This window comes from Haliotis rufescens, unplaced genomic scaffold, assembly GCF_023055435.1.
Source record: "Haliotis rufescens isolate VD_foot unplaced genomic scaffold, xgHalRufe1.0.p SCAF_2, whole genome shotgun sequence".
Lineage (NCBI taxonomy): Eukaryota > Metazoa > Mollusca > Gastropoda > Lepetellida > Haliotidae > Haliotis > Haliotis rufescens.
In genome coordinates, this window is record NW_025963890.1 from 33,882,547 (window position 1) to 33,910,529 (window position 27,983).

Genomic DNA, 27,983 nt, shown 5'->3' on the forward strand with positions numbered 1-27,983 from the left:
TCTACTTTGTTATTTTAGTGGATGCTTTTTGCGATATATCTATTTTTAAACCTTTCACTTTATTTTTGACAAGTCACATTTTGAGATCAACCAATTTGCAAACCCGAAAGGATTTCTTCCTGCTTTTGCTATTTCAAAAGCAAAAATAGTATGTTGACAAACCATAGTCAAACAACTAACATCACTTATACTTATGACTTAAAGTATGGCATTTGTGATATGTTTCCATTCCTGTGACAACTAAAGTTTGTTACAAGGCATCCAAAGAGTAGTTTGATTAAGTTGATGTAACACAGGGTTAATTTGCTTATTTCAGTGAGGATTTGTTGACGGATATTTTTGGTATTGAGTGCTGGTGGGTAGGGCTGGCTAAAATGATTGATAATCGGAATTATCGTCAATGGGAATAATGATTATCAATATGAAATTGTTGACATCCATTCGTCTTCATCCTCAAACCAATCTGATTAAACAAAGTTAATAGCATCACAGTGCCCTCACAGTTGTTGCTTATACGTCAACCACATATAGCTGGCAAATGAGAATCAGATGGCTAGTCTGTGTAACCTGGCTGATTGTGTCAGTGTGCCCTTACTGCATGTGTTACTGCTGGTGCTACTTGAATCTCTGTCCAAGTCCAAGATGTGGCTATTTACTGGCTGTTGTAGTAATTAGAATATTGCTGACTGCACTTCATTCATGGGATCCGTGATCATCACTAATGGCAATGCTGCTGCTGCTGCTAATCAATAAGTTGCAGACATAACATGTGCCTTGCAGAAATTGATTACTTACAACACAGAATGAATGAATTAGACCCTGGTTCCTAAGACCAGCAAATAATGTGTTATGGCAAGGACTTAATTCATTAATCTCACTGCAAGTCAGGTTCCAAGAAAATATATCATGTGTTTCTGTGTTGGTATAAGGTCCAGTGTGTTAAGGTCTCAGTCTTGATAGATCGATAGAATAATTGTTTATCACATGTCTACGGTTTACACTGCTTTACCAAAGCTGTCATGGTGACCTGCAAGATGTAACAAAGCAGAGGCAGTGGTTTCATTTGTGAGCCTTATGCTAACGGTGAAGGTGTAGTGACACACACATTGTGGGGACACGAGAGCGATGATGGAATTTAACATACATACTGATCTAGACTTTGCCATGACTAGAATTTGCTTTGAAATTACATTGAATGCACACCTTTCCTGTTCTTCATGAAATTTGGATCCAAACATGGAAAGAAACAAAATACAATTTATCAGCTGATATGTTTTATTCACCACAAAGTGGTTTGTTTGTTGTTTTTGGTGTGTTTTGTTAAATTGTGGCCTTTCATTTGTAAAGGTAGAGTTAGCTCAGCAAGAGCACTTGTCAGGGTTCAAATCCTGTGTGATATGCTCATTTGAAGTCCAGAATTATGCTGCCATTATAACATGTAACATGGCAGCCTGAATGTTTCACATTAGTTGGAACAATTAGTTCTGCCAGTATATTGAACCAACATGATATTGCATTTAACACAAACAAGTTAGGAATTAATGGATCAGGGTAAATTTGGAAAAGGCTTCCATTTCCTTGTTTAACGTCCCTGGCTAATAACAAGGTAGCACCTATTGACTACCGGTAGTTTACAATACAAGCACAGTGTCATGGAGATACATGTACACAAACAGGTGTATTTTGAAACATATAATTGAAAAAGTTTGAACCTTGACTACCAATCATGACATGCTTCAACCAAATGTAAAGTTTTCAGGTAGTAAGGAAGAAGACAGAAGACTGTCTGAACCAGGAGTGGCATACCATGTGGTGTTGAGGGATCACAGTGACCCGCTCTCCTCCATCAATATTAATGTACTCATCAAAGAAATGAAGCAGCCGCCTCGTCTTTATAACCATCATCTGAACCGAATTACCCTGTTAAGTGTTAAGTAAGCTGCTGTGCGTCAATGATTATCCAGACTGTTGTTGAGTATGTCAGGTGAGCATGGGGAAGCAAGTTGTCTGCAGCAGAATTAATCATCTCGGTGAAATCAATAAGACTGTCCTGGAAATATTGGATGTACATTTGTGGGAGTAAAATGGAGTCCGGTACAGATTTATCTGTGGTATCTCGTGTGGGGACTGGGAGGAAGTTTGGTGGCCACTTCAGACACAACCACAGAAAGTGTCAATGGAAACTGAGTCAGTTATGAAGAATGTAATGCTTTATCGGCAGTGATAGAAATTTGCAATAGTCCTTGTCAAACTGTCCAATAGTAAGGGTATCATAAGGATTTGTAGAAATTTGCAAATTTTATGAGTTTTGTTATATTATTAGGACTAATTGACAAAAAATGTTAGTTTCTATCACTGATCGACCGCTTTTATTTCAAGAAGCAGTCACGTTTCTGTGGTAGCTGAAAGTATAAGCCAGTCATGCTAGACTCACAATTGAAAAACCTGTTTGAGTCTGACCTTAAGACCTTATAATCTATTTCATTTTCACTCTGTCCACGTTAATAGTAATGATCTTGATATCTTTTCAGTTAACACTAGATTAACTCTTCAAAACGAATAGTGGTTATCATGATTAGTTTTTCTTGAATTTTTGCAGCTAGGTAGTCAAAAAATAGTTTGGAGCAAATTTCTGCTGTCATAGGGTTTTCCTTGACAATACAGATGGCCACAACTTTCACCTGGCCTTGGGTTAAAACCGAAGATCCGGGGTAGAATAGGTCTTCAGCAACCCATACTTGTCGTAAAAGGCGACTATGCTTGTCGTAAGAGGCGACTAACGGGATCTGGTAGTCAGGCTCGCTGACTTGGTTGATTAAAAATTTAATGTCATCGATCCCAATTGCGTGGATCTATGCTCATGATATCAACCACTGGATTGTCTGGTCCAGACTTGATTATTCACTGACCTCCGTCATATAGCTGGAATATTGCTGAGTGCAGCATAAACAACACACCAAATAGCCAAACCCAAACCTCAGATCCACAATGATAATTTTCCTTATTATCAGCACAAACACACAAATGGGTTTTACCATAGAGATAATGTCTTCAAACTCACAGATGCTGACACACCATCATATTATGAAATGCTGCTCAAAGCTGAGTTTACCACAGCAAAACAGATTCGAAAGTAGCATGTTGCTTCTTGCTAACACCCCTTCAAAGTTTGAATATAACAAAGTGATAGAAGTACTAGTGAGGCAATGTTCATGCATTCAAGTCACTTGTGGACAGACTGAATTGTCTGGTCCAGACTTGATAACTTACAACTACAAGTCATCAGTGTTCGAAATAGACCTCAGCATGTAGGCCCAAGGCTAACAGATTTGTTCTCGGGCTGATAGTTTTAGATTTCAGGAGGTCTTCACGGCCAGCAGTTTATTTTAAGCTGTAGGCATCATAAACGAATCATAACACTAAGATTGCTTTGTGAAACAGGGTCCAGCTTCAAAGTACTCTACTAGTTCTGCACCGAAGGCTGGGTTATCGGCCATACTGTAGCCACGTCAAAATAATATATAGTTTCATGAAACCTATCTGTCATATCATTTATTTATTACATCTATCACTTTTCACAAAGTCTGAAAATATGTACATGTATATCATTTCAATTTATCATATTTTATCAATAGATTTTTAAAATTTTATTAACTATTTCCCGCAATGTTATTGAAAGAAACATTATCTCGGACACATGCTTTGACAACAGGTCCGTATCCAACATGATCATGTCAAAGAGCAATATAAAGAAGTTTCAAGCAAATTGTAAATAAATGAACTAAAGTAATCAATAAAATCAACAAACATATTTCTTAAAGTTGTCAAACTTACGTCTTAGTTACTGTTTCCATCTTTTTGTGCAATTGTGTAATGTAAGTCAATGACATCTCGGCATTTGTCACCTCGCTTTTATAGGCTCGGACACGATCTTTAAAAATTGATGTCAATATATGTTGAGAAATCTTTGTCACAGGTTGTAACCTAGCACGATATGTCTACAAAGTTCCATATTTTAAAAATATTTACTGCTTAAAACGTTCAAAATAGCACAATTTATCCAAGTGCTTTATTGATGTCTTTAGAAACCAATTGCTATCCTGCCGAAGTTATTGTAATATTATTGATGTTCTGAGCTTTCTAACTATACAAAACATCGAACAAATCTTCGCACGTTATTTATACACAAGCTTCGAAAACAGAAGTATTTCGATTCTTTTTATCATCATTTTCTGATTACTTTAACAATGAAAATATTAAAAAAATAAGTATGTGGACAGCTCTATTATGAAATTTTAAATTTCCTGAATATCACCATAATGTTCGCTTCCATGCTGCTCAATCTGGACGTTATGAATGTGTTAGCTTAAAAAAAATTAATTATTTTTTTATATATTTTTTTTATCAAAAACTAACTTAAGTTATGAATGCATTATTCAAATAATGTGAAAAATATCTTTCAACCCATGAATATCCGGGGTAGAATAGGTCTTCAGCAACTCATGCTTGTCACAAGAGGCGACCGGTGGTCAGGCTAGCTGACTCGGCTTATGCATGTCATCGTATCCCAATTGCGTGGATCAATGCTCATGATGGCACTCACTGGTTTTCTGGTCCAAACTGGTCCGTATTCGACATAATAAGCGCCCTGCTCTAATAAGCCCCCACGGCAACACTTGCTCCCAATTATCACCCCTTCCAGTTGATCAATTTACACAAGACTTATTTATTCGCGTATAATACGCACTCGTGTGTTATATGCACCCTTAATTATGGGCAATTAAATTCTGGAAAAATATATCTGTCATACATAAACATTTCAGGCTATCAGCATAAACCACGACATTTATCTTTCAACTCTGTTTTTTCCCCCAAAATAATATTCTAATAAGAGCCCCCTATTTCAAATTTTGAGAGCGCCCTGGGCGCTTCTTACGTTGAATACAGTATTTACAGACCCATCATATGGCTGGAATATTGCTGAGTGCGGCGTTAAACAAGAAACAAACAAACATAACTTTCATATCTATAAACAGTAGATTTAGACCTGTCAAATAGTGTGTGATATTTTACAAGCTGATAATTTCCTTGAAAAATGTAGGCTTCCTCTATAACCACAGAGTCTCTGGTGTGATAGCAGTAATAGCTTCAACTGAAATGTTTGGCCTACAGTTTTTGACATGTGCTGGCCCTTAAAGGGGCACTGATCTAACGCAATTCCCCGGGACTGGTTGTTGCCTTTGTTATTGTTTTTTCCCAGTGAGTAGCCGGATGTATAGCAGAAATCTAGACTAGTTCGCGACCTCTGCTGCGCCATTCGTAAGCGCATTAGTCACTTTTATGGGTAGTAATAAGGGCGTATGGTCACCTTGATCAACAAAATGAAATACAGTTTTCGAGATAATAAGGAAATGTAGGTATCTTTGTGAGTAGCATCGGTAATGGTGACGAAGTTTTGATAAGTCAATTGCTTGGTAATTTTGCGATTTTCGTTTACACTATTTTGACTTGCAACACAAAGTAAATATTTCACCTGAGCATATGCTTTCTTTTATAGTGTGTATATTTTTTTATTGTCAGATGTGTCACAAATTTATTAAACGTCTAAATGTTCAGTTATTTTACAAAGTGACTGAAAAACATTTCCATCTGTATTATTATGACAACGAATTCCAAACATTTTGATGTTTAATGTCATCACCAAGAGACTCAAAATGTTACGTTGAAAAGTACATTTCTAAGTTGTTTGGCTTTTAATCCTACATAATAATCTGTTGTGATGTTTGTAGGCCCTTTTGATCGTCTTGATCAATCTGGACAGATTTTTTAGTCAAAATGACTGAAATATTTACACATTTTATAAATTGCCTGAGAGAATCACATTTTACAAATTGACGGTAATATATACACGCTTTTGACCTGTGACAACAACGTCTATCGCGCATTGAAGAATTTCCCAACCAAGACGTAGAGAAACAAAAAGGAATCGGTTCAAATGAAGGAAAACAAAATGCAAATATCATAATTACAACCTACCAAATTTATGTGTATAAGTTTTTGGCAGCTTCCTTGTTCGAAGAATGTATCCGTGAATATCCACACAAAGGAACAATATCCCACTCGTCTGCAGCTGTACAAAGAAACTTATTCGATGTCACATGTCAAATATTTTAAAAGATATATATCGTTTCGGGATATTATAACCCGTGTTCGTTTTTATCAACTGATCGTTTGGATTATTTCAGGTGTTTTACATAGGTGTCAAGTCTCAATGGTCGGCTGAGAAAGCCCACGTGACAACTATTTTCATAACGTCCACGGTTCCTAAAAATTCCATTGAGTGATAGATAACAATGATCAATCAATCAACGTATTATCAGTTAACCCTTTGAACAAAGTATGTTGTTTTTACATCGGCACTTCGCGCCATGATATGAGTGTATTCCCTTTGTTTTAGTAAACCTAGACATGTAAACACTCACACTTGACATATCCACTGCGCAAGATAACAGTGATTAATCAATCAACGTATTTTCTGTTAATCCTTTGATGACTAGGAACGATCCGTTGATTTACAAAAAAAAATAAAAATCAACTGATCATTCATCTCTTGCTGGGCTGCCACGTGCATATTACATAACACACATTTCACCTCACTTCAAACCTGGATTTAGATTGAATAATTACCCCAGACACAATAAATGCCAAATGGGAATCTTTGTCAGGTAATCTAAGTGGTGCTACCACTAATTGTACCTGTAATAAATTCATTAACTGAGCATCAAGTGAATGACGACAAATACACAAGTGTAGGGTTATACGAGAAAACGTGGATGACAACAAGGGAGTAGTAATGGTATTATCGACGCAAGCCGAAATCCGAAAATGCTTTCACTGCATGGATACTTTTTTTTAGTATTAAACTATAACCATCTGGGGTATTTCCAAATGACGACATTCCATGAGCTCGCTTGTTCGAAGAAATTAATTAACATGCGCCCCTTGTCGAAATCTTTATAGATCACAGTTAACCAATCAGTGTTCAAAAATGGGTAAAACAAATATTGCCTCTAGCCTCCAAGTTTATTTAGCTGTCCTTGCAGACGGTACCCCAGTCTCTGGTCACGCTCAGTTGCGTTGCGTATCATCCGGGTACTCACCGGGGAAAAACAATAACAAAGGCAACAACCAGTCCGTTAGATCAGTGCCCCTTTAAGGCTCTCAGTTTACTCTGCTGAATTTCAGACACAAGTCATTGTCGCTGCTGGAATATTGCCGAGTGCAATGTTCAACAACAAAGCATGCTCACTGGACAAGTCTTGGATGATTTTTAAACAATTAAATAGTATTTCTTTCTTTTTACGTGTGAGAGAGAACAAATGAATCTAATGGGTGGTTGCATGCATACTAGAAAGGTATTTCTGTAGTGGAAGGTGCTGGAGTTATGTGTTGTACTGCCAGCCGTGAGAATAATTCATCACATGTTAAAAAAAAAGAAAAAAAAGATCTGACTGCATCAAAATGTAGTTAAAAGTTGGGCTAGCTGCTCACAGTTGGCATTCTGCCAGAATGAAATTGATTTTGCTGTAGGCATGAAACCCTTGACTGCAATGTTCTTTGGGAGTGTCTTAAAACAACAGTGCAAACTGAAGGACTTTAAAAATCGGGAGGACAAGTAGAAATTTCCCATTTTTAAGGGTTTTGCTACATGTTATCATTATAAGGGCTAGTAGACTAAAAGTGTTAGTTTCTACCGCTGATATATTAGTTCTGTCTAAACATGAATTAATTTTTAGCTTGGTAAAAACAATAATGGTTCTCAATCTACATTAAACAAAATGTTTGAAACTGTGATGCTGCTCTGTCACAGGCCTTGACATACATTCTTGAATGTAGGTCAAGGTGATACAGTAGGTCAGCTAGCAAGTTGCAGCATCAGTGTTCTTTATCACTTTTCTAGTCTGCCAGTCAGGAAGGTGGAACCAGCTCATCTCATTGTAATGAGGATGTAGGCATCCCATCTTCCTAAATCTCAATAGATCGAAAAAGGATTTCCATGGCACTGGAACTTGCCTGAAAGCACGTATGTGGCTATGGCAAGTATGATACCAGCAGTATTCCCAAGAGAAACCTTGTATTGATCTGGAGATCTATACAAGACAGTCACCTTCTGCCATGCCCAACTTGCCAATAAAGCTATCCCGCCACTAACCAACAACCAACATGAGCTGACCTGATGCCGCTCTTTACCATGTACCAATATGAAAATGGTCAGCGGAGTGTACTTAAGGTTGATTATGGCCAAGCATTTAGTGTAATATGATGCATGTGTCGGTGCTGACCGAACAAGCTGTATGAATGATCACAGCCAGTGTGTGGATGATACTCATCCCATGGCCAATTGGGAGTCAAATGGCGCCAACCCACGCACTCTCTATTTCCTGTTCTGGCAGGCACTGTGTTTGCCAGTCACAGTACAACTGTGCCTAAATTGAATTAATTTGGACCTGTTGTACGTCCATGGAACTTCATCTGGCAGATGGCCTCTTGGGTGAATGGCTTGCAGCACTGTGCATCAGCATGGTTGAATCATGCAATTATTCCGTCTACTTCCCTTAAATAGCAACTATGTAAAGATGATTTCAAATTTTGGAGAGAAACCTTTATTCATTGTGGGAAAGCATAAACTAAGCAAAAAGAGTAATTTCACTTAGCACAGATAATCTCTGATTCCTAGCAAGTCAGTGCAGATTGTTTGCATTTGTTGTGATCTTAGATATTCAGTAATATCTACAGATATAAATCAGTTCCTCCAGAGAGTAATTGTCGGCTATCTCAATAGCTCACATGGGAGTACTTAGAGCACAATTTGTGAAATATCATTGCAAAGGGAAATGAGCCCAAACTGATGCAGAAATGGTTGAATTATATACAAATCAACGAAAACATAAAAAGACATGGATTTTCCAAGTCGGCGGGTTCCCTACATGCCATGGGTTCCTGCCAAGTTTCTGCAGGAATCAAAGTAAGCAGTATCTTGGTGTCCTGGCAAATCATTTAAAACATTTCCCACTGAAATTAAACATACATTCGGTAAATACATGGTTTCGAAGAACATGTATATTTTCTCATTGAACAGCAAAGAAACAGGTTTTATGGTCTCAATATTTCTAATGCTTAGTTTGCACTATTGAGATCTCAAGGAGGTTTATTGACTGGCTGGTGAAAGAAAGAACATGAAGCTCAGATTCTGCTAGTCTGTGGGACAGCACATTTGTTTTTGCTGAAACCACACATCTTTGTAAGACACTGTTTCAGATACCAGGCTGAGAGCAACTACTTAAGCATGTTGAAATGGTTCCAGTAACCATCCGTGGGACAGCCACATGAGAACTCTGTGAAGACTTGCCATTCATTGGGTATTGCAGTGATATAACTATCAGTAGGACTGTAGGAGTTAGCTGCTCTTACAGCAATACTGTCATGATCATTCTATCGTGTATACAGTAATGGTAATGTGACCACATTCATCACCTGGGCCCTGTTCCTCAAAGAGATCTCACCTTTTAGAAGATATTCATACTTTAACCTAGACGACAGTCGTAACACTAAAAATATGATTGCTTTGTGGGATGGGGCCCTGTTTATATGTGGGGGTTTAAAGAGGACCAAGCAAAATATCTCTCTTCAATCACTTTTATTCGCCGTAGTAGCCAGGCGGCCTATTCACGAAGCTGTCTTAGCTTAGACAAATCTTAGCTACTTACGATAAAAATTACGACTGCCATAAGTGCTATTCGTGAAGCTGTCTTAAACCTATCGTAGCCGTGTCCCAGCTACGACAGCTGTCGCGGCTAAGACAGGGAGCTCTCTTCTGTCAGAGATAGAAAGAGTCGGGTGTTTTCACATGACACCATAAGGGAATTCCCTTGACCTACATTGACGGGCAGACGATACCTGCCATCTGTGCGCCATGGACTCACATCCTGTAGTTTTCCCCAGACAACTGTAAGTCACAATAGTACAATTAAATTTTGTTGGAATAATATTTGAATTAACTTATGCTCAAATATATGAAGATGTTATCTTGTTGTAACATTTATACACATTTTCATATCTTATATATCCACAGCAAGAGATTGCAAAAGTTATCTTGTGGCAATTCAGTTCATATATCAATCATGTATGGATTTTTTCTTACTTATAGACTCCATAAAACATGAATAATGTTATAAATTTAAAAGAAATAATTTAATGTTTTTTAAAAGAAAAACTTCAAAATCTACATTGTTTTGGCCTACGTAATTATTGCTATACATACCAGAATCTAGACTTCCAACACCCCGAAAGCCCTCTCAACGGTGTTTCTGAGGTGCATTCAATAAGCTGTTTGGCGCTGAGGCGCCAGCGAGTGCTTGCGAGCACCTCCGAATAATTCCTAATGAACGGAACGCACGCTGAGAGCGCTTTCTAGCGCCTCCGCGCATACTGAGGAGGAGGCACGCCGAGGGACAAAGATGGCGGACTTGGACAAATGCGGGGCCTGTGAACATTACATTTTCGACATGGAACAACTTGTTAGACATACACGCACTCAGTGGTGAAGTTTGATACCACCACACAAGTGAATACATTTATTAGAAGACATTTCACTTGTTAAAACCTGGCCATTTCAATTGTTTTAGCTGCATTTTGAAACCCCTCGCAGCACAGAGTATTTTCCCTTGCAACCCATGTTAATTTCAGTACAGAAAAATTCCTTTTCATGCGTCTGTTTGTGAACAAGATACATGTATAATAAAATTTGGTATAAAGTTGCAGTTTTGTCCCAATAACACTCATATGATTTCTTTTTGTAAACATTTGACATGTATTATTATGCGATATAAACCTTCATTTGTCGAAACTGGAAACGTAAATTGAGATATTTTCATAGTAATATTTTTCTCTTACATAAGTTGAAAACATAGCGAATTGTTGTTTTTTACTTCAGTTACAATATTCCAGCAATATCAGAGCGGCCTGTAAATAATCGATTTTGTCCCTGACACCTTTACCAGTGGTTGATTTGGACAACGTCCCATGCCTTCGGGGCATTCGTGACCAACTTGTGTTATTCGGGGACAGGCAGTGAGGTTACTGAAAGGGGCAAGTGGCCGTCGGGGTACAATAAAACACAATCCACCAAGTCACCGATCCATTTAGTTGAATCATACAATATGCATGCATAGATTACTTTTGGTCAATAAACATAACCAGGAATCCCCAAGTGTTGACTAAAAAAACACACCCCAGGAAATATTGTTTTTCCCGAACGAGAGCGAGGGTAATACATTTATTCTTAGACGAATTTCGTAAAATCAGTATGACAAACATGCGAGTGTAATAACTTCTTTGTTACCTATTACTTCCTGATCCATCTGAGCTTTCCTTTAGAGAAATGCACTGATCACAACCGCCGTCTTAGAAAACCACAATTGTCAAATGACGTCAACAGTCTTCAGCTATGACGTCATTTCTAGTGTCAGAATAAAATTTGAAAGACGATAACAATGCCGCCCGGATGACATACATATAGAATACTAAACGGGCTCCCGTGTAATACCAATATTATTAAACGAGTGAATAGTTGTATCTGACGAGCGAAAGCGATTCAGATACCACAACTATTCACGAGTTTAATAAAATTGGTTTTACACGGGAGCGAGTTTAGTATTTTATTTATTAGTTGCCATTTATAACGTTTTTAGAATTATACTGTTGAGTATGAATAGGCTGACACCTACACGATCCACGGCATAGTCCAATTGAGTTAAGCAGAATAATACTTTAAACACGTCAAAAGTTGAAACATATTTAATACCATACAACGGTTCACCTTTAGAATTCACAAAATTATTGTAGGGGTAAGACTATCGCAACTCACATACTTTAACAGACTAACGACTGTCGTTGCGCTACAATACGATCGCCTTGTGGAACGGGCCTTGCACCTCAAAGTTTACAATAACGTCACAATACCAGATGACGTAATTTGTTGAATTTTGTTGCAAGATCCATCAGCGAAACAATGCAGTGTGACGTCAGCCTAGCAACAAGGTTGCTGGGGTCATCGAGTGTGCATAAGCTCCTCTCAACTCAACTCCACACGCAATGTTGTTGAATAAGCCAAGGGATGTTGAGAGCTTTCAATATTTGTTCGTGAAACGTGTTCCAAGAGTACATAAGCACGCGTTTTGGTATTACACAATGTGTAATACAGCTGTATGTTTATTAAACGGGTGATCTCTTCACGCGCAAGTAATAAAATATACTAGTGCGCGCAAACGATATTGCACCAGTGCACATACGATTTTTAGTAACTCGATTTTTTTCTAACCCTATAGGTAATTAATTATTTTTTGTGATTTATGAGACTTTGTTCTTGCTGTTTTGGCAATATAGTGACATGTCTTACCCGATGTATTTAATTTATTCCCCTTCATTTAGTAGGTTTGTAAATACAGTACGACACTGATATAACAAACACGGATAGAGCGCACAAACGGATGCAACAAAATCCACGATTTATCTCCTATATATTATCATGTAAAATTTACGTACATAACGAACTCTCTACAGCGAACTTACGGATATAGCGAGCTGATATCTGATCACCGACGAGCCCAACTACCACAAATTAGTGACTCGTACAGCGAACTGAGAAATCTCATTCATTGTCAAGTGTCACTGACAATCTAGTCTATATTTTGATTTTCCAATGTTAATAAGTCGGTAGGATTACATGAGTTGGGTCGACGTATATCACGATAATGCCATAAAATAGAGTTTTTTATGTCTGATCAGTGACAGTCTAACTAATGGAAAGTTCATTGTATCTTTATTCTAAACAATAATACTTCACATACACAATGTTCTACAATATTGCTAAAATCTGTCTGCAACGCCATTTTGAAAACCGCGCCCTCTGCCGACGGCAGTTGCCAGATCATTCGATAACACCCGTGCACCCGCGGAGAGCGCTCAGTCAGCGCTCAGAAAGCGCCTCGGCCCATTGAACGCATGCCAGGTTCTGCAGTGGGCACGGTTATATTTATCCTCTGGTGGTGTTTGTGGGTTTGAAAGTGGAGTGAGGAGCCATGGCCGACAGGCATATCTATTTAGTAAAGTATACATAAATGTTGGTTAGACGTGTTTGCAGAATATGTGACTGTGATCGATGGGTTTTTATTTTCCTTCACTGTAACATAAATGTCATCATTATTAATTAATTTATTTGAAAACTGTCAATTTATCTGAGCATTTCCAAACTGTGACATATTCCTTTATTAAAGGTATTCTGCAAAAATAAACTTACAAATTACAATCAAAACTACTATGTTGATGTTATTTTTCACATAAGAATGTTGTTATACCCAGAGTCACCGAGCAACCATCCATCCACAGGATTCTGCTCTAATTTGGTGCCAATGTTGCTGTTGGACAGCATGAATGCATCATGAGTTGCCCCTGGCCATCTACAGACAATGTTAGTGAACCTGAAATAGTGGAAATATATTTTCATTATCTCTATCTCCTAGAATGGGTCAACCATTTTCTAAGTTTTATATTGGAGAGATGGTGGTGTTACTGCTTCAAACCATACAATTGTTGTTGTTGTTGTTGTTTTTCCAAACAACCAAACAAACATATCATTTTCATTCATTCCATCTTTTCAAATATTCACTTAAATTAAATTTTAAACAAATGTTGATATGTTTAATCCCGCAATCACACATGGTAAGTTAAATTGAAAAGAAATCCAATAATTTTATACTACTTTAAGTAATGATTTTAAATATTATTGTCACCAATAATTCCAGGGAGTAATTAATTAATTTGTGTACATTTTCTGACATTGACAGTGATTACTTTTACATTTAAGTCATGGATTTGATACATTTTTCATTTCAAAAACATATTTCTTTCACATTTCATTCTACTGACAGAACAATGTGTGTATGATCATCACAAACTGTTAATATTGTAATTAAGTAACCTTATAGGAACCCCTTCCTTAAACCTTTATTGTGCCCCTTCGATGTCATTGGCTGGGTTTATTGACAGGGGGCGCAATGGGTCATGGTCAAGGTCAACTATGCGAGTTGGTACATTTAATGTGATCGTGGCGATGCATGAAATAGCAGTATGTATCTTTCTCATTCAATATACAATTTCATTACTATTACAAAACCGTGTACAATTACCGGAGATCAGCATCACATATTGCTTGAATATTGATGGCATGGTAACCCTTATGGCATACGTAAGCGACCTCCTCATCATGCGGTGGTCTATTAATAGCGATCAGCGTGCCCTATTACATTGGGGAACCCAACTATGTCATAAAATCTTTCTTTCGTGTTTTGATGGGTTGTGGCATGGTCAGACCCTGTCTTAATTTTTGTCTTAAACTTAAGATAGCTTAACGCTAAGACAGCTTCGAGAATAGACTTAACTAAGACGTTTTTCGCTACGACATATTTACGCCAATCTTAGAGCTAAGACAGCTTCATGAATAGGCCGCCAGAATTGTAGCCACCCATGGCGTAACCTAAAACAAATACATATAACATTTCTTATAAAAATGACCATATGGTAACAGTGTACATAAGTTATTATGGTGAAAAAGCATTTCAATTCATAGCAAACTTCTTACAGCAATATTCAGACGTAGATATTTCTCCCGTCAGGATGTAACAGTCACCAGGATGAAAATACATTTAAATTACATGATAAACCAACATATCCTACTCTGAATAGTTCATGCCAACATGGTGACAACTAAGGAATGTTATATGAAATTACAGGTTGATATAGTTAAATACAACTTAATACTGATAATAAAAAATGGACAGTGACTAAATTGGTAATTAAAAGTTGAAGTATTATTAATGTAGCTGTTGATCAGCACTCACCCTCTAGGAGTCTACAAACAGCTGAGACACTTCAGATGGAGCAACACATCTCCATGGTGACTCCTATGCGGGAAAACAAAACTACTGTTATGGTTTTGTCTCCAACAATAATCACTAATGCAACACAACACAGTCTATGTTGTGATATTATTATCAGTCTACGAAGTAAAACATTTATGTTTACGGACTAGGTTAAAATGCAAAAAGGAAAACTAATTCACTACTTTTGCAACACCTCGACATCATCATCCAAAACGACACGAGACACAGTTCACAATTCCTGAACTAAGGGAAGTAACTCCTGTGTTCACATCGCCCACGTGGTTAGTGCTATCAGATTACAGTTTACTACAAAAGCTAAAACGTTATGATTACTTTAATGGTAAATGGCAATAAAGTCTTTTAACAATTTATAAGTATAAATATTTAGATGAGACGATGACATAAACAACTGAAAGTGCACAAGGGCAATTACTTGCGAAACACTTGTAAACAAAGGGCAAAGGGAGCTAACTCGTGTTTTGCATGAAACACCTATGCTAAGCTACCGATTATGACTGGTAATTTAAAATCATTTTACGTACTGTGTTAAACATCGTAACTAAAATACTATATGAAAACGTAAATACATTTGGATGACAACACTCAATTCTGCTGACATATGCACCAAACAGAATAGTCACATGGCACGGGCTGCGCAAGGATAGCAGTCTCCCGGCGCATTGCAGTTCACAAAATAAAACTACAGCAAAATACAACTATCTTGTCTATGCAAACAAATCGCAAACATAACAGTAATAGGATGCCAGCATGGGGAGCGTACTTACTCGTTATTTTCTAGGAAATGAAGTATAAACGTTGAAAATAGCTTGCTGGGAAAAGACACTACATCAGCCTGAGCTTGGCGCGAGATGAGATGATAACAAAATGCACCATGGGAAAATGTGGAACATTTTCGTTACGAGATATAGAAAGTGAAAATACTACTAATTAATAAACTGAATATGGAAATTAATTAGTTTTGCCAACGTTATAAATTGCAGAAAAAGGCTTTATGTAAAAAAGGAAAAATTTGACATTTACGATTACTTCCGGAATTTGCCAATGATTATAAGCTTACGAGCCAAAGACTGGAGGTACAATAATTGTGTACTAAAACTCTTTTGCATATATCTTAGTGGCAGAGTAAATGCTATCATCAGTTTCAGTCTTTCATTAACCAAACAAGATTAGCAGATGCTTTCAAAAGTTTGCCCATCGTTTTTCATATTCATACCTCAATGATCCGGGAAAAATACACAGTCAATCCTTATAGTTAAATTCGACAACGAAAACATGTTACCTCAATAGTTAAACCAAAAACGGTTTTATATATCAAGGCAGACAAACTTGACAAGATTGGTAAACATTCCAGGCGTTGGAATACATGCTGTGGTGCGACATGAATCAGGTGATTAATTTATGTATATGGCTTGACACAATCACAAAGTCAGTTGCCAATCAACGGAGAGTTGGGTCAAAACAAATTCATAGCACCTGTCAAGCAAGGCAAGAGGTGAGAAGAACTGCAACAGTCAGATTGTTCAGACAAATATGTCCGAGAGAAGGCTGCTGTTTCAAATGATATGGTAAGTTACCTCCAGATTCAAACATTAGTTCCCTGAGAATGGGAAGACACAGGTTGAAAAATGCAGGTTAAAAGTGAAAGGAAATTTGTGGAACCCAGGCGAGTGCGATAGAAAAACAGGCAAGCGAGGCTACAACCTGCTGTTTCATTGCTTCTTGGCCTACAGCCTCAAAGGAAAGTTTAGACAATGAATATGCATGTATTTTTGCTAAAAAGTCTTGCGCATGACCATACATGTGAGCAGAAAGGGAATTACCTTGAATGTAATATTGGCATTCCCCAACATTCTTCAGTACTAAGAGTAGTCAGCTTCGGTGGGCGTGGCTTAATTTTCTGCATGCATTAGGAAATGCATGCAATAACATGTGACAATTCATCTTATCAGAACGCAGGAATTACAATGAACACAAAACTTTATATTTTTTACATTGGAGAATAATATCAACCATATTTAGATTCAATAGGCAGACTGCCCTGAAATGTGAAGGATGCCACTGCATGCTGGATTAGTTTAACTGCTTACCTCAGTCACCTGACATTATCTCTTTTGATGCCTTACCTGGTGGCTAGATTGGTTACCATGGCAATATGTTGAAAATACTGGTGGATAGCGCCTGAAGGGATAATTGATGCTATTTGAAGTGCTGCCATCAAATGACAACACAAGAATTTCATCAGTACCAGCAGATTTAGGGATATCCTGTAAGCAGACAGGACTGGTGGATTCCTGGCAAAGCTAGGGCTAGGGGGCAGATTTTGTTTGACGGTCCTATGTCTTTGTGCAGTGCAGGGCTTCATTATACTTGGGGGCACTGGTGAATGAAAATCTAAAGTTCAGCTTAGTAAACCTTACTCGTGGGATATGTTATAGGAGTGGGAAAGGTTGGCTGTTGAAAATATTGATCTCCATGATGCATCTGGGGAATGCTTTCATTCTGCACCGTTTGGTTCTCAGAATGTATTGCAGTGTGTGGTTCTACTTGTATTTTGGTAAAGAACCATATCATTTGGCATTATATACATGAAGGATTGGATGTGCAAAAAACAATGGTTTTGTTTATTGTGAAAATGGATTTTTATTTTCATGTGATTGTGGTATACATTAGTATGAAGGCCAAGAACCACACACATGGTCTAAATGGCCAACTATTGATAAACAGGTTGTTTTCATACATGACACAATATTTGAAACAAAAACATCCCTTGAACTGTGTTTGGTATTGATTTTTTACTGTTTATTTCAGATGAGGTACGTTGCCTTCAATGAAATGTGACATGTTACACAGTAATTGTCTGTTTATATGCCTTTTGTCTGCCAACTTGTCGATTCATTGACTTTTCCTCCTATTAATGCTGCGTTTGGTATCCAGTGTGTAACTGGCTGAGTATTTTTCTCTGTCTCCGTGACTCCCCTAAAAAGCCCATCGCCCACAAGATCCACCCTAACCACAGAGGCACATTTGATGCTGTTATCTTGTGGAAAGGAAAAGGTAGCTATGTATTTGATGTGACTGCATGGCTGTCTTGACAAACTGCTTCCACCAGCAATGTCCAATGCAATTATCAAGTTCGTTTCACAATAGGTATTTTTTTGTAAAGCCATTATTTTGCAGTTTTGCTTCAACTGATCAATATCATTCCAAATGTCTCAGCGCTTAAATGTCAAGCTTTGTCATGCTATTTTGGATGCTTTTGAGTTTCCATCAAAATCTTTCGTTTCTTTGTTTTATTGCTGTGCATTCCAGTGAGGAAGGTTTGAATATCTGTTCTTCTCCTGTGTGGTCAAATGTTTTTTTCTCCATCTGTGATATTTTCATGTTCTTGTTTAGTGTGTGGATTTCTTACATCTCTTCTCTTTTTTTTGTCACTATTCATATGCAGCCTGTGTCCAAAATGTTTGATTCTTCTTGCTCGAACGAGTCACTTAAAATCATTTTAAGTTGATTTAGTGTTGGTGTATGGACTTTCTTTAGCCATGCTTACCAGGCTAAAAATAAATTTGACTAGGGCTTTGGACTAGTGGATGAAGTTATAGACTGCAGATGTATTTTCTCCCAAGTGCATTATTTTATTGCTTGATGTTTTTTCCTACCAGTTTAGACTCGGGAAGTAATATGTTCTATTTCTAGCATTAGCAGCATGAACGTCTGACTTCCCAAGTGAATGACCAACCATGAAACTTCTAAACAAAACCTGGTCATACTTTTTGTTTGCATGAATTCTTGAATAACTTGTCATAAGAGGCGACTAATGGGATCGGGTTGTCAGACTCGCTGACTTGAATGATGCATGTCATCGTATCTCAGTTGTGTGGATCGGTGCTCATGATATCAATCACAATAATTCAGTTAAGCATTCCAGGTCTCTTTCTCTCCTCTCCCTTCCCCCCAAAGATCTGACGTCTGAATAATAAGTTGCCTCCCTCCCTCCTGGTTAATCATTCTGTTGACATAGTGTGTGTGTGTCTTGTGTTGAATCCTTCTTTACAAGACAGTAGCTGCTGGATATGTGTTGTGTATTTCTAGCGATGTAGTATCTGTGTGTTTGTGTCACTGACCACAACATTCTCCACCACTTGCACCAATGTGACCATGTGTTTGTCTTTTAGATGCAACAAAGTTCATTTTTTATCCTAATATCAAATTGATCTTGCTGATATAATTGCCTACGAAAGACATTATTTATGCACATATTTTTTCTACACAAATAAGTTTTCAAATAAATTACGAGACTTTATCATTAAGTATTATGTATAACATGATAGAGCTGACAGTAATGTATACAAAGTTGTTGAGACAATTATTTATCCTAGAACATGAGTGATATGTATATGCAGAGTTGCCATCTATCTTATGATAAGAATGATAGTCCACAAGGAAATGTCACTGGCCCTTTCTGAATTTCACTTGTCTCAGACTATGAGACTTACGTTAATTCATTTGGGTCAAATTTGAATATCTCGGCCCACTTGCACGAAGCGATCTTAGCGCTAAGATGATCTTAACTCCCACTTTAACATAGGCTTACAATAGTCGTAGCTGGCTAGTTGAATCGAATTGGCTATCCAGAAGTGTTGCAGGCCAACTGCTTTTTTAAAACAATTATTGATAATGAGCCCATATGTCCACTGACCTTAATAAACAGTCGGCTCAAGCTCTGCTAGTTAACTTCAGCCAATTTACTTTTACTGTAACCAGCACGAGAATCTTTATATTGGGCCTGGATTGTCAAGGATTCCCACAGTTGTAATAGTTCCCTCACAATGTAACACCCTACCATTCCATGAACATCTTAAAATATTGTGTGTTCAGAAGGTAGTAAAGAAAGAAAGAGTGGCCTGGCCTATGAGGTGATCCTCAAGCCAGCTTCAGCAGAAACAACCCCTCTGAAGCCCCAGACCCCACCCAAGGACAAGAACCTCACACAAGATGACATCCTCAAGAAGCTGCAGAAGGCACAGGAACGCAGAGAGGTAGTACGACCTAGAGTGGCTAGTATCTACTTTCTTTAGTCACCCTTACCACCCTGAACCGTTGCATTCCTTTTGGACACACATTGGTTTTGCTTTAGAAGATGTAGAGATGATGGATTTTATTAACCTTTGACAGAATTAGGGAAATTTAAGAAATGAGTTCCATAAGATAAGTTTGATGCACACATGAATCTTATAATCTCTTTTATCAACACATAATCATGATAATGTTCCTGCACCTTCAGTTGTTGTGAAAATTTTGTATTATTGACATGAAAAACTGTTTCAAGAAAATGTCAGCCAGATGCCAACAGTAATTGACTGATTGTCATGTTTACAAATATGTCTGTATTACCTCAGCCATGCAGTAGGGTGCATGAGGTCAGTACTTTTTGGTGTGTGCTTCATATGGATTTTCATGAACTGAAAATATTGAACCATATGGATTATAAACCAGTATCACATTCAGTAAAAAAAGGACCTTTTGAGAAGTGGTTAAACCCTGTATCCCCTCACTGTTCAAGCCTTTTGCCAATGACGTGTAAGACTCATCCTAACCAGTTGTCCTTCCCTCACAGTCTCTTGAAGCTCAGCGTCTTGAACAGATCTCCCGGGAGCGTGCACGAGCCCAGGAGAAGATCGCCAAGGTGCAGGAGGAGAGTGAGAGCTTCTCCAAACAAACCAAGGAGAAACTGAGGCGATCCATGGAAATCAGCAAGGAGAACAGAGAGCTTCAGATCAAAGCCCTGCAGGAGAGACTGCGAGAACATGTAAGTCTATGACACTGACATACCATCCACATCCACATCCACATCCACATCCCGAACACGACACATGTTCCAACTCATATACCCAATTAAGTGTCTCGACACTAGACGCTAGGCATGTGTTGTCATGCATATTGATTAACATTAATGAAATGTCTATCACATTATTACTATAAAAGCAACAGGATTTAGTCAAATATCCAGTTCACAAGTTTTTGTTTCTTTCACATTTGTCTCAGTGTTAAGGGATACCAAAGAAAGAAAAATCTTAGCTCAAATGAACAGCTATAGACCCCTGCAGAAAATTGAACTCAATAGCACATTGATGGTAATACATGTCATACAATTTCTTGTTTGTCTGAAGCACCCAGTAAGTAAATTTTCAAGGATTATGATTAACTCTTTCAACACCGTAGGCCGGTTATCCGGCCAAGAAGCATCGAGTCCTCAGACACCGTAGGCCGGTTATCCGGCCAAGCCGTAGTCTCGTCAAAATAGTATATATTTTTATGGACCTACCTGTAATATCATTCATTTATTAAAATCTATCACATTTCACAATGTCTGAAATACATATTCCATTTCAATTTATCATTTTTTATCGATAAATTAAAAAGTTATTCACTATTTCCCGCGATGTTATTGAAAATAAAATTCTCGGACACACATTTCGACAACGGGTCCACATCGAACATGTCAAGGAGGAAAATAAAGACGTTTTAAACAAATCTTTAGATATATTATACAAAGTAATAAATAAAATCAACAAAAATATATCTAAAAGTAGTCAAACTTACATCTAAGTTACTATTTCCATCTTTTCGTGCGATTGCGTGTAATGTAAGTCAAATGACATCTCGGCTTTCGTCGCCTTGAATTATCGGCCCGGACACGATGTTTAATGCAAAAATATATGCATGAAAAATCTTTGTCACAGCTCGTATCCTAGCACGATACATTCACGAAGTTCCATATTTTGAATATATATCGTGATTTCCTGTTCAAAACGTTCAGAATAACACGATTTAACAAAAATCTTTCGCCAACTTCTGTAATTTATCGAACACGAGCTTGGTATCACAGCTGTAATTTGATTGGCTGCCTTAGGTCACGTGCTCAAAATTGACCAATCACGAAAATTGTAGCAGATTTCGGCAAGAAAGCGTCATTAGAAACCAATTTTAATCCAATGAAATCACTTGTTATAACTACGGAAAAAAACCAGGCGATGATACGAGCGTGTAGTTGAAGGAATAAGCTTTCCAGCGATGTGTCATATGCCATTCTTCGACGAACGTGTTATTCATACGAAACCTCGAAAACGGGGGTATTTCTTCATTTTACTGAGCAGACAGTCGCTGTTATCGGGAAATGGGTGATGACAGAAACTATTTATAATTCTTTTTAAAATGATTTTCCAATTACGTAAACAATGAAAATAAAACAGAAATAGGTATGTGGATATTATGAAGGCATATATTTGCCGAAAATTGTCAAGTTTTTGCTTCCTTGGTCCTTAATCTGGATGTTAACAACGTGTTAGCGTACATTTTTTATTTACAACGAATTTAATTAAGTTGTAAATGCATTATTTTAAATAATGTGAAAAACATAACTTTCATATTTATAAACCATAGGATCAGACCTTTCAAATGGTGTATAACATGTAGTAGCAAATATATTTTACAAGCAGGTATTTTCTTTGATAAATGTTGGCTTCATCTATCACACAAGAGTCTCTGGGAACTCGGTGTCCCAGCAGTAAACACTTCTGGTTGACTGGTGTTGAAAGAGTTAATGCAAAATAGGTTAAAGATAAATATGGAACATAATTTTGGAACATGACAAAACATACAGTGGACACAGTGTCATCCCTAGTGGTTCCTTCTTCCCCCTGCATGTGTCCTGTCCAGTACTTGTTGTGTTTGGACACTGTCTTCTGTTGACACTTTCCTTCGTCCAGTTGTTATCCTTGTTTTTTGTTGCGCTTGATTCACACAGCTGTCTAAGGTGGAAGACACATGTAAACGCAGCGACTCCATGGCCCAGGAGCTCAAGGAACGTATTAGTCAGAAAATGGAAATATATGAGGAAAACCGACAGGCCCAGTTGGACAATCTATTGACACGACTTAAGAACCATGTGAGTTTAGGATCAATTTGCTTTGTAGTTCTTGTTTGGTTTATCTTTCTTTACATCCTTCCCATGCACTTGTTGTTTTGTGTACAAAGTGTTTATGGTGATTTTGCATGTTTGATTTGGTTTTTTTTGCATACTTGACGGTGTGTGGATCTGTTACTGATCATTCAGGAGACGTTGTAGCATAATTATTTACACACTGACTACAGAAATTTAGCAGATGCTTTAATATATCTACTAAAAACAATTTGCAGGTCACATTCAGTTTCCTCTGCTTTAATCTTTATCCGTTGCAATCCTGATTGTTTACTGAGCAAAGTTCTGCTCACCACGAAAGAAACATTCACAGTCCTTCATAAGTCACAAAAAAGGAGATTTAGTTGATATCACAGTATTGCTAGGATGCAGCTTTATCGTGTAAGTTTTACATCTTTATTGTCCCCTGACTGTCTGTGTGATAGTGAGGAGAAAGTCAATCAAATGCTGCTGCTGCACCAACCTGATTCACACCTGACTGTTAGGGTATCACTTTTACACTGTCAGTGAATGGAACATCCTCCATTATCTAGTGTTTTGTAACTCCTTTCTATTATGATAAATACCCTGGACCCATTTGCCACCATTGTTTCACAAGTGACTTCACCACCTCCAACGCCCTATTTCTAAATTAGCACCGAATGCTCACACACACAGTAATATGATTAAAGCTATATTTTAGCATAGTTTCATTCAAAATGAAGCAGTGGTGGCAAACAGGTCCACGGTATTTATCATTATAGAAAGGAGATAATACAATGGATAATGTGAATGGAACTAATGAGCAAGGTTTTGTCATATGTTTGTATGAAGCAAAGTGATGGATGTGTTGGCCTGGCGACACGAAGCAGTGTAGTGTTGTTGTCTGATGTGTGTGACACCAGTATCTGTGTCAATTTTCAGGCCAGCCACATAAAGGAAGTGTGCGAGGCCAGCGAGAGCATGGGCAAGATGTCGGAGGAAAAGATCCTGGTGAAGATGGAGACTGCCTTGAAAAACAGAGAAGAGCAGCTGAAGGCTCTGCAGGAGAGACTCCAGGAACATGTATGTACCCCTAGATCCCCTGCAGATACAGCAGCACACCTGGGACTCGTAGTTATATCCCTAGATCCCCTGTAGATACAGCAGCACACCTGGGACTCGTAGTTATATCCCTAGATCCCTTGTAGATACAGCAGCAAACCTGGGACTCATAGTTATATCCCTAGATCCCCTGTCCATACAGCAGCACACCTGGGACTCATAGTTATATCCCTAGATCCCCTGTCCATACAGCAGCACACCTGGGCTTGTAGTTATATCCCTAGATCCCCTGTAGATACAGAACCACACCTGGGACTTGTAGTTATACCCCTAGATCCACAGAAGATACAGCAGCACACCTGGGACTTGTAGTTATATCCCTAGATCCCCTTTTGATACAGCAGCACACCTGGGACTTGTAGTTATATCCCTAGATCCCCTTTTGATACAGCAGCACACCTGGGACTTGTAGTTATACCCCTAGATCCCCTGTAGATACAGAACCACACCTGGGACTTGTAGTTATACCCCTAGATCCCCTGTAGATACAGCAGCACACCTGGGACTTGTAGTTATATCCCTAGATCCCCTTTTGATACAGCAGCACACCTGGGACTTGTAGTTATACCCCTAGATCCCTTGTAGATACAGCAGCACACCTGGGACTTGTAGTTATATCCCTAGATCCCCTGTAGATACAGCAGCACACCTGGGACTTGTAGTTATATCCCTAGATCCCCTGTAGATACAGCAGCACACCTGGGACTTGTAGTTATATCCCTAGATCCCCTGTAGATACAGCAGCACACCTGGGACTTGTAGTTATATCCCTAGATCCCCTGTAGATACAGCAGCACACCTGGGACTTGTAGTTATATCCCTAGATCCCCTGTAGATACAGCAGCACACCTGGGACTTGTAGTTATATCCCTAGATCCCCTGTAGATACAGCAGCACACCTGGGACTTGTAGTTATATCCCTAGATCCACAGAAGATACAGCAGCACACCTGGGACTCGTAGTTATACCCCTAGATCCCCTGTAGATACAGCAGCACACCTGGGACTCGTAATTATATACCTAGATCCCCTGTAAATACAGCAGCACAAGAGAGACTTGTAGTTATACCCCTGGATCCCCTGTAGATACAGCAGCACACGAGGGACTTGTAGTTCTTCCACTGTATACTTCACTGCTTTTGACCTTTCAAACTTCTCCAATTTGAATAATGTAGTTATATCCCTAGATCCCCTGTAGATACAGCAGCACACCTGGGACTCGTAGTTATATCCCTAGATCCCCTGTAAATACAGCAGCACACGAGAGACTTGTAGTTATACCCCTAGATCCCCTTTTGATACAGCAGCACACCTGGGACTCGTAGTTATATCCCTAGATCCCCTGTAGATACAGCAGCACACCTGGGACTTGTAGTTATATCCCTAGATCCCCTGTCGATACAGCAGCACACCTGGGACTTGTAGTTATATCCCTAGATCCCCTGTCGATACAGAAGCACACCTGGGACTCGTAGGTATACCCCTAGATCCCCTGTCGATACAGCAGCACACCTGGGACTTGTAGTTATACCCCTAGATCCCCTGTAGATACAGCAGCACACGAGAGACTTGTAGTTATATCCCTAGATCCCCTGTAAATACAGCAGCACACCTGGGACTCGTAGTTATATCCCTAGATCCCCTGTAGATACAGCAGCACACCTGGGACTTGTAGTTATACCCCTAGATCCCCTGTAGATACAGCAGCACACGAGAGACTTGTAGTTATATCCCTAGATCCCCTGTAGATACAGCAGCACACCTGGGACTCGTAGTTATATCCCTAGATCCCCTGTAAATACAGCAGCACACGAGAGACTTGTAGTTATACCCCTAGATCCCCTTTTGATACAGCAGCACACCTGGGACTCGTAGTTATATCCCTAGATCCCCTGTAGATACAGCAGCACACCTGGGACTTGTAGTTATATCCCTAGATCCCCTGTCGATACAGCAGCACACCTGGGACTTGTAGTTATATCCATAGATCCCCTGTCGATACAGAAGCACACCTGGGACTCGTAGGTATACCCCTAGATCCCCTGTCGATACAGCAGCACACCTGGGACTTGTAGTTATACCCCTAGATCCCCTGTAGATACAGCAGCACACCTGGGACTCGTAGTTATATCCCTAGATCCCCTGTAAATACAGCAGCACACCTGGGACTCGTAGTTATATCCCTAGATCCCCTGTAGATACAGCAGCACACCTGGGACTTGTAGTTATACCCCTAGATCCCCTGTAGATACAGCAGCACACGAGAGACTTGTAGTTATATCCCTAGATCCCCTGTAGATACAGCAGCACACCTGGGACTTGTAGTTATATCCCTAGATCCCCTGTCGATACAGCAGCACACGAGAGACTTGTAGTTATACCCCTAGATCCCCTGTCGATACAGCAGCACACCTGGGACTTGTAGTTATACCCCTAGATCCCCTGTAAATACAGCAGCACACGAGAGACTTGTAGTTATACCCCTAGATCCCCTTTTGATACAGCAGCACACCTGGGACTCGTAGTTATATCCCTAGATCCCCTGTCGATACAGCAGCACACCTGGGACTTGCAGTTAGATCCCCTGTAGATACAGCAGCACACCTGGGACTCGTAGTTATATCCCTAGATCCCCTGTAAATACAGCAGCACACGAGAGAGTTGTAGTTATACCCCTAGATCCCCTGTGGATACAGCAGCACACCTGGGACTCGTATTTATATCCCTAGATCCCCTGTAGATACAGCAGCACACCTGGGACTCATAGTTATACCCCTAGATCCCCTGTAAATACAGCAGCACACCTGGGACTTGTAGTTATACCCCTAGATCCCCTGTAGATACAGCAGCACACCTGGGACTTGTAGTTATATCCCTAGATCCCCTGTAAATACAGCAGCACACGAGAGACTTGTAGTTATACCCCTAGATCCCCTGTAGATACAGAAGCTAACCGGGGACTCGTATTTATATCCCTAGATCCCCTGTAGATACAGCAGCACACCTGGGACTCATAGTTATACCCCTAGATCCCCTGTAAATACAGCAGCACACCTGGGACTTGTAGTTATACCCCTAGATCCCCTGTAGATACAGAACCACACGAGGGACTTGTAGTTATATCCCTAGATCCCCTGTAGATACAGCAGCACACCTGGGACTTGTAGTTATACCCCTAGTTCCCCTGTAGATACAGCAGCACACCTGGGACTCGTAATTATATCCCTAGATCCCCTGTAAATACAGCAGCACACGAGAGACTTGTAGTTATACCCCTAGATCCCCTGTAGATACAGCAGCACACGAGGGACTTGTAGTTCTTCCACTGTATACTACACTGCTTTTGACCTTTCAAACTTCTCCAATTTGAATAATGTAGTTATATCCCTAGATCCCCTGTCGATACAGAAGCACACCTGGGACTCGTAGTTATATCCCTAGATCCCCTGTAGATACAGCAGCACACCTGGGACTCGTAGTTATATCCCTAGATCCCCTGTAGATACAGCAGCACACCTGGGACTTGTAGTTATACCCCTAGATCCCCTTTTGATACAGCAGCACACCTGGGACTTGTAGTTATATCCCTAGATCCCCTGTCGATACAGCAGCACACCTGGGACTTGTAGTTATATCCCTAGATCCCCTGTAGATATAGAAGCACACCTGGGACTCGTAGTTATACCCCTAGATCCCCTGTCGATACAGAAGCACACCTGGGTCTTGTAGTTATAACCCTAGATCCCCTGTCGATACAGCAGCACACGAGGGACTTGTAGTTCTTCCACTGTATACTACACTGCTTTTGACCTTTCAAACTTCTCCAATTTGAATAATCAAATGCCAGCTTGGAGTGCATGTGTGTGTAGAAGTTGTAAGCGACAGCAGGTGGGTTGTGCTTCA

General features: G+C 39.2%; 1 protein-coding gene and 1 long non-coding RNA gene across 9 annotated transcripts in view; one reads left to right on the plus strand and one right to left on the minus strand.

The window, feature by feature from the left end:
• The window catches only part of LOC124111876 (stathmin-like), a 44,545-nt gene that overhangs the window by 7,289 nt on the left and 9,273 nt on the right, over positions 1–27,983 (plus strand). For 2 of the 7 annotated variants that reach the window (XM_046471747.2, XM_046471745.2), the window contains exons 3-7: positions 17,955–18,074; positions 19,896–20,074; positions 20,635–20,826; positions 22,825–22,965; positions 23,902–24,042. In XM_046471747.2, coding sequence (XP_046327703.1) covers positions 17,955–18,074; positions 19,896–20,074; positions 20,635–20,826; positions 22,825–22,965; positions 23,902–24,042 — 773 coding nt within the window. The remainder of the gene's footprint in view (positions 1–17,954; positions 18,075–19,895; positions 20,075–20,634; positions 20,827–22,824; positions 22,966–23,901; positions 24,043–27,983) is intronic. The other 5 variants (XM_046471749.2, XM_046471750.2, XM_046471748.2 and 2 more) reach the window with 4 other exon arrangements.
• On the minus strand, positions 9,293–15,182 carry LOC124111877. Of its 2 annotated transcripts, XR_007222231.1 has the most exons (5): positions 14,958–15,182; positions 14,499–14,593; positions 13,416–13,538; positions 10,322–10,543; positions 9,293–10,006 (listed from the first exon to the last, which is right to left on the minus strand). It is a non-coding gene; the product is annotated as an uncharacterized LOC124111877 (long non-coding RNA). The 2 variants fall into 2 exon arrangements; XR_006857552.2 differs by lacking the exons at positions 13,416–13,538; positions 14,499–14,593; positions 14,958–15,182 and having other exon boundaries at positions 10,322–10,621.